Raw genomic sequence first — 7,487 nt, 5'->3', positions numbered from 1 at the left:
GCAAAATTCCAGAGCAAACTGAACAGACGGTTGTTTAGCGCAAACTGAACAGGAAACGGTGAGCAAACTTCGGTGCAAGGAGGACGCAAGGTTGCAGACTTGCAGAGGACGCACTTGGACACGGACGCACACGGCACACTCCACTTTAGTCCAAAAAGAAGGAAAATGAAACCGCACCTTCACTACCTCTGTTCTGAACTCATGGAGATACTACAGAGGAACGGGAAAACACTGAAAAGAGCGCGTTTTCCACCGAGTACCGAGGAAAGTGCGTTTCGTTTTCGTCGCCTTAAAACTTTTGCCCTCCACTGAAGGCAAGCCTCCCTGTCCGCTGTCCATCCTGGAACTGATGCTTGTTCAGTCGTTCAAGCCGTTATTAAGGATATCCTGGCCGTTCTCAAAAAAAGAAAAGAAAGGGATATCCGGGCCGGCAGGAGACGTATGAACTGATCGATTTGTCCAAGGAATTCTTGCAATCCAGTTTGTTTAGCATGCAGAGACGCTGATGACAGCGCAAGAATGCATGCCTTCTAGAACGACGCAGAGAATTTTCGTCCCGGTCACTCGGTTGCGTGGATAGGGATGAGTGGTGGTTGATGACACTGTGACAGTGAGATGTGTGACTGTTTGAGAAAGAAAAGACATGGCAGTTTCACAGTGCTTGGACGCTATCAGCTCTTTGGATGTGACCAAGTAAAGGTGTTGATTGCTCGTGAAACACTGACAGATGGCGGTAATTTAGAGGATAGGATGGATTTTGGAGTTTTTATAGGGGGTGGGGAAGTTTTCGTGTTTCAAAGGATCCCTAGATCTTACAAAATTATAGCCTGTACCACCATACAACATAATTCAGCACAAAACCTTTTTTTTCTTTCTCCCCTCACGATCATTTTCAGTCTAGGTGACAACGTTAGGACCAAATACAGATATAACGAAAATGCGTTCCTTTTACGATACAAACAAAGTAGACAGAAAAAGTTATGGCCTGTTTAGATCCACTGGTTTTAATAGTTAGCAGCTAAAATAAGTACAAGTAGATCTAACTAATAGACCAACTAATTATTAGCTAAGAGGCTGCTAAAGATCTGTTTGGATTTGCTAATTTTTAGTATGAGGCTATTTAGATCTACCTGCTAATAGGTGGTAGGATAGTGTGTTGAAGGTACATATAAACTATTAGCACATACTAGCAACTCTAAATCTGCTAATGAAACTAATAGTTAGCCGTCATCCAGCTAATAATTAGAAGATTTATTATTAGGTTTGTTTAGATCCACTAGTACTAATTTTAACTACTAAATTTAAGCAAATAGATGTTTGGATCCATTAGCTGCTAGCTTGCTAATAGTTAGCTAGCTACTCCCTCCGTCCCAAAATATCTGTCGCTTTCGCTTCCCGAGAAATAATTTTAACATAATATTTTAAAATATTAATATTTATGATACATAATTAGTATCATTGGAAAGATCTTTGAATCTAGATTTTTAATAAATTTATTTAAAGATACAAATGTTGCTAGTATTTTCTACAAATCGAGTCAAACTTGTGGCACGAAAACCGAAAACGACAAATAAATCGGGACAGAGGGAGTAGTACTGTAGCTTATAAGGGCAGTCCCAATGAAAGAAACTAGTAGTTTCTATAACATAGGATATCGCACAAAAAAAGTACTGCTTTCCAACCCATGGTTTCTATGAGTAATAACTATTTTCTCTTTCTCTCTCCCAACTCTATCTTTTCCTCCAATGGGAGTGCGACACGAGCTCCCTAGAAACTGGTAGTTTCTCCCCAATGGCGATTTCATGGTTTCTTGGTGCATTGGGTCAAGAGTAGACCTAGTTTCTTCATGAAGAAACCAGGTCTATGATTTTTGCTCTCTTTCTTCATTAATTACGTTGCCATGTCAGCATTTTGCCTACGTGGCAAATCATTTAATGAGGATAGAAACCATCATCAATGCACCATTGGGACTGCCCTAACTAATCTTAGCTAGCTAATTATTAGCTACTATTAGCTGGTTTGGTTCAACTAGTGAGATAGTTATTAGTTAGATATTAGCTAGATCTGTTTGAAACTAAAGGAGCTAATTATTAGTAGCTAACTATATATTAGCTCTCTGGATCCAATCAGGAGTCGACTTAGCTATTAGGTCCAGCTAGTAGTAGGTTTGTTGTTGCTAATAATAGGTGTCAACTACCTATTACTAATTTATTAGTAGACGAATCCAAACGGTTTCTTGCTAATAATTAGCTAGCTGATAGTTAGTGACTATTAACTATTAGCTAGCTAACTATTAGTGATGATAGATCCAAATAGGCTTTAAGATGGACGTCAAAACAACTAATAGTATATTGATTTACAAAATATATGGATGATGGAGATCTACAAAAGACTATGATTTAAGATATAGAGGCGGGCGGAGCTTAGTGTAGGTCAATATAGGCCATGGCCCTCCTGCTCTATAATTCTCCACTAATCTTATTGCTCATGAGCTTATTACACTTGAAAATAGTCATGAATTTTCTTTATAATCTAATGTCATTTGAGGCATAGCCCCCTCTTGATGCACAGATCCCTCTATATTAGCTCAAGCTCCACCACTCACTATATAGACGTGAATATGTGTGTACTATATTTCTTTACTAAAACCATAGCTTTGCCCAAAGTTATGTTTTTCTTGTTTCTTATGCTGACAACCACGATATTTGTTGTATGTATGCGGTGTAGCCGTCTATGGCACAATATTTTCTTTCTTAGTTAAGTTTTCATACATGATCCATCATATAAGATAGATACCTAATTCATGTTTAGGTGAAATGCAAACTCATGTTTTTTATCCTCACAACCACGATGTTTTGAATCCTAAAACATTACTGTGGCCAAAAATTAATATTATGTTACACATGTGTAATTTGTTTTTTTTTTTGGTTAGTTTCTCATGATGGCAACGATGAGTAGTTTATAATCAAATACTCCTACACATGTGAAAATTTTTTGTTCCCGTGAGTTCTCTTTTGTAGAAAGTCACAAAATTATATTCGTAACTTTTTTGTATAATATTTTATGAGACATAACTTACCATCACAACTTTTAATCATAATTTTTGTGATAGATTTTTTGCAATATTTATATAGACGACTTATCTTGACAACTTTTTTACGTGATCTTTGGGACCTAACTTTTCAACAAAGGTTTTGCGGGTGGTATCCGATCGGACATGTCCGTCCCGTTTTCTCACTTCTTTTCGCCTTTCATTTGTTCCTTTCCCTCTTTTTTTCTTTTTTTTAACCATCTTTCTTCTATATACTATGAACAAAAATTTTAAGGTTGAGAAGTTTATTTAGAATAAATTGTGTATACTTTTAACCAAAGGTGTGGATAATTCATAAATGGATTGCATTCAGTGACTTTGTTGTTATCCATGAATGATCGAAGCCTAACAAATCAACGGGTGGAAGTTTGTTTTTCTAATAACATCTCTTACTTTTGTTAAGGCCCAGTCTAATCTGAGATGCTTAAAAATAGCATAAGATAAGGTAAGAGGTCCATCTCATCTTTCAAATGATTGCAGCCCCTGCTGTCAACCCGGCTGCAGTAGCGTCATGCTAATCCATGCACATCGTTGGGCCCCGTCCCAGCATACTAGAGACGCCTCGTGCTCCCTGGCTCACGCTTCCAGCAAGCAAAGCAAGCTGTTCTGCGCACCTGACAGCCTGCTCTGCCTCTCCTTCGCTGCCAGTGCACCTCCCCCTCTCTACAAATCTGTCCCGCTCCACGTCCATCTCGCGCCCCAAATTTCCCGAACCAACTCCGCCCCGCCCTGTCGCTTTCCCTTCCACACGCGCCGTTCGATTCGATCGCTTTGATCGATCAGGCATGGCCGACGAGACGAAGCCAGAAGCCGCCGCCCCCGCGGCCGAGGTGGCCGTGACGGAGGCCGAGAAGAAGGCAGAGGAGCCCGCCCCGGTGGCGGTGGAGGCGGCGGCTGAAGAGAAGGCCGTGGAGGCAGCAGCTGAGGAGAAGGCCGTGGAGGCAGCTGAGGAGAAGGCGGCGGAGGCGGACTCTGAGGAGGAGAAGAAGGCGGAGGAGGCCGAGGAGGCCGCCGCGGGGTATGAAGCGGCGGTGATCGATGGCACCGGGTCGTTCAAGGAGGAGAGTAACCTGGTGTCCGAGCTCCCCGACCCTGAGCGCACGGCGCTCGCGCAGCTCAAGGAACTCGTCGCCACCGCGCTTGCCAACGGGGAGTTCAACCTGCCGCCGCCGCTACCACCGCCGGCCAAGAAAGAGGAGCCGGCCAAGGAGGAGGCGAAGGAAGAAGCTCCGCCGGCCAAGGAGGATGAGCCCAAGGTTGAGGAGGCTGCCGCCGAAGAGCCCGTCAATGAGGAGGCCAAGCCTGAGAAGCCCAAAACCGAGGCGCCGGCGGAAGCAGCGGCCGAGGAGGCTAAGGACGAGGCTCCCGCGCCGGAAGAGCCCAAGACTGAGGCTCCCGCGCCGGAGGAGCCCAAGGCAGAGGCGGCGGCCGAGGAGACCAAGCCAGCTGAGCCGGAGCCGGAGGAGAAGACGGTCGCGGTCGCCGAGGAGGAAGCCACCAAAACGGTGGAAGCTATTGAGGAGACCGCTGCCGCCGCGTCCGAGCCTGAGGCGGAGGCCGCGCCGGCGCCGGCGGCCGAGCCGAAGGAGGAGCTGATCTGGGGCGTGCCGCTGGTGGGCGAAGACGAGCGCACGGACACGGTGCTGCTCAAGTTCCTCCGCGCGCGCGAGTTCAAGGTGAAGGAGGCCCTGACGATGCTCAAGTCGGCGGTGCTGTGGCGCAAGCGCTTCGGCATCGAAGAGCTCCTGGGCGCCGACCTCGGCCTGCCGGAGCTGGAGAACGTGGTGTTCTACCGCGGCGCCGACCGCGAGGGCCACCCCGTCTGCTACAACGTCTACGGCGAGTTCCAGGACAAGGAGCTCTACGAGAAGGCCTTCGGCGACGAGGAGAAGCGGGAGCGCTTCCTCCAGTGGCGCATCCAGCTCCTCGAGCGCGGCATCCGGGAGCAGCTCGACTTCTCGCCCAGTGGCATCTGCTCCATGGTGCAGGTCACCGACCTCAAGAACTCGCCGCCCATGCTCGGCAAGCACCGCGCCGTCACACGCCAGGCTCTCGCCCTGCTCCAGGACAACTACCCCGAGTTCGTGGCCAAGAAGGTACAATTTCTCTTCCTCTTCTTTTACACCGGATCGAATCATCCATCCCCTAGAATTGTTCAAAAGAAACAAGGAATGATCTCTGATCCTAGAATCCTAGTCCAATTCTACCATTTCATCTAAGAAGTTGAGAATTCCCACGTATTCAGTTTTGTGCTTGGTTAAAAATAGGATCTCTAAATTCTCTAGGCCGTCGTCATGCTTGTTTGTAGTAACAGTAAAGTTCAGTAGGCTAGTGCTAAGTCTCGAAATAGTGGTGCAAGCAAAGGCTGGGACTTTTTTGGCCCTTCCTGCTTCCCTGTTTTTCACGCAGCTGCTTCCTGCTTTGCCAGTCTTGTGTAGCTGCTACTCATGCTTCTTGCCATGAAATGGCATACATGTTTCCTTTGTGAGAGTACTGTTTTTCTGAATTGGGGGAAATTGATTTGGTCGGATCATCGATCAACTGCAGGTGTTCATCAATGTGCCGTGGTGGTACCTCGCGGCGAACAAAGTGATGAGCCCATTCCTGACCCAGCGCACCAAGAGCAAGATCGTCTTCTGCAGCCCTGGCAAGTCCGCGGAGACCCTCTTCAGGTTTGCAGTCTTGCACACAACAAACGGATTTAGAGTATCAATCAGCGTGCCATTGCTACCGTACATTCAGATTTCACATCCTCACGTCTAACGATCGCATCGAATTTGATACAGATACATCGCGCCAGAGCAAGTTCCGGTCCAATTCGGTGGCCTGTATAAGGAGGATGACACTGAGTTCTCCACCTCTGATGCTGTCACCGAGCTCACCGTGAAACCATCCTCCAAAGAAACCATTGAAATCCCAGCCACCGAGGTTTGTTTGGCTCCTTTGTTCCTGCATCCTGAATCTCATGCGAATCCCACATTGCGACGACGAAACTAATCACCATCTTTGCAGAACTCCACCATCGTGTGGGAGCTCCGCGTGCTGGGATGGGAGGTGAGCTACGGCGCGGAATTCACCCCCGACGCAGAGGGCGGCTACACCGTGATCGTGCAGAAGACGAGGAAGGTGCCGGCCCATGAGGAGCCGATCATGAAGGGGAGCTTCAAGGTCACCGAGCCCGGCAAGGTGGTGCTCGCCGTGAACAACCCGGCATCGAAGAAGAAGAAGCTGCTGTACCGGTTCAAGGTGAAGAGCACCGCCGAATCCGCCGCCTGATCGATGGTGGTTCCAGGCACAGCCAGCTGCGCTTGATCACCCGACATAATTTGATCGCCAACCAGGTCCACAGGTCCATACCCGCCACCATTTGAACATGTTGCATGATAGGAGAGGACAATAAAGAGTTTCTCTGTTACTTTCTAGGCCCGTTCCGTGTCTCGGTTCTTTGATTGTTTGTTGGCTTGTGTTCTTTTTTGGGGTCGCATTTGTATGTGTTTATTACTTGAAAACCAAAGTGAGAGCTTGTTCTATGAGATAGCGATGGACTGAAGAATAGTTGCTGCTCTGTACTGTACATGCGTCTGTACATTTCATCCATGGATTCTCTTCCATCAACATGTTGATTTTAGAAAGCATGCCTGATTTGTTCCCTCTGGCCCTGTTCGGTTTACCCCATATTCGGCTTGTTCGATTTCTTTTTTCAGCTGGAACAGTATTTTTCTCTCACAACAATTCAGCCGGAACAGCGTTACTCACAACAATTCAGACGGAACAGTATTTTTCAGTCAGTTTCAATCAAGTTTCAGACCGGCGAACGGGGCCTGTCGTTGCCGGCGCCAGGTTACTCCCCCCTCCCCATGTTCGTTTCCCCTGTTGCTTTGCTTTGCATTTGGCATCGAGGATGACGAGCCATTTCAGACAAGTTCATTCCATGGACGTTAGGATCTCACCCCTTTCCATGCTTATCTACCCCTTCCGTCCAGTAAATAATGCAACCACTAAGAGTACTACCATGTTTTTAATGAATATTATTCATAGTTATGGCTCCAAATTAATTTATTATAAAAATACATTTCGTAATTAATCTAATAATATTTATTTAAACATAAATGTTAATATTTTTAATTTATAATTGGTTAAACTCAGGATACTAAAACGTGACACTGTGTTAGAATTGTATTCTTTCGTGAACGGAGGAAGGATGTCCGTTCAAAAATCTCTGGAATCAGTTTGCCAGGGGCTGTGGTCTGTAGAACACTACAAGTGAAAAGGCACTGTGTGCGAGTATTTAGCGCTGATGTCATTCCTAATTAGTCAAAGGAACACTTCCTCTTGTACTGTGTGCATCATTTGCATGGCAACATGGCATTGGCTGATTGCAAGGCAGGCATCTTTC

At 46.3% G+C, this 7,487-nt stretch overlaps 1 protein-coding gene across 1 annotated transcript; it reads left to right on the top strand.

The window, feature by feature from the left end:
• Positions 1-3,876: 3,876 nt before the first annotated feature.
• Positions 3,877-6,740, top strand: LOC136517031 (patellin-3-like). Its single transcript, XM_066510541.1, has 4 exons — positions 3,877-5,187; positions 5,639-5,763; positions 5,878-6,019; positions 6,104-6,740. Exons 1-4 carry the CDS (start codon positions 3,877-3,879, stop codon positions 6,365-6,367), a joined length of 1,842 nt encoding a protein of 613 aa, XP_066366638.1. The 3' UTR covers positions 6,368-6,740.
• The last annotated feature ends 747 nt before the right edge of the window (positions 6,741-7,487 follow it).

Source organism: Miscanthus floridulus, chromosome 17, assembly GCF_019320115.1.
Source record: "Miscanthus floridulus cultivar M001 chromosome 17, ASM1932011v1, whole genome shotgun sequence".
In the NCBI taxonomy this organism is placed as follows: domain Eukaryota; kingdom Viridiplantae; phylum Streptophyta; class Magnoliopsida; order Poales; family Poaceae; genus Miscanthus; species Miscanthus floridulus.
The sequence above is the reverse complement of the archived record's forward strand: the minus strand, read 5'-3'. Positions and strand labels throughout refer to the sequence as shown.

Coding starts and splice junctions, on each gene's coding strand:
- LOC136517031 (XM_066510541.1), top strand. CDS start 3,877: ATGGCCGACGAGACGAAGCCAGAAGCCGCCGCCCCCGCGGCCGAGGTG. Junction 5,188..5,638: donor CCGAGTTCGTGGCCAAGAAG/GTACAATTTCTC, acceptor GATCAACTGCAG/GTGTTCATCAATGTGCCGTG. Junction 5,764..5,877: donor TCCGCGGAGACCCTCTTCAG/GTTTGCAGTCTT, acceptor AATTTGATACAG/ATACATCGCGCCAGAGCAAG.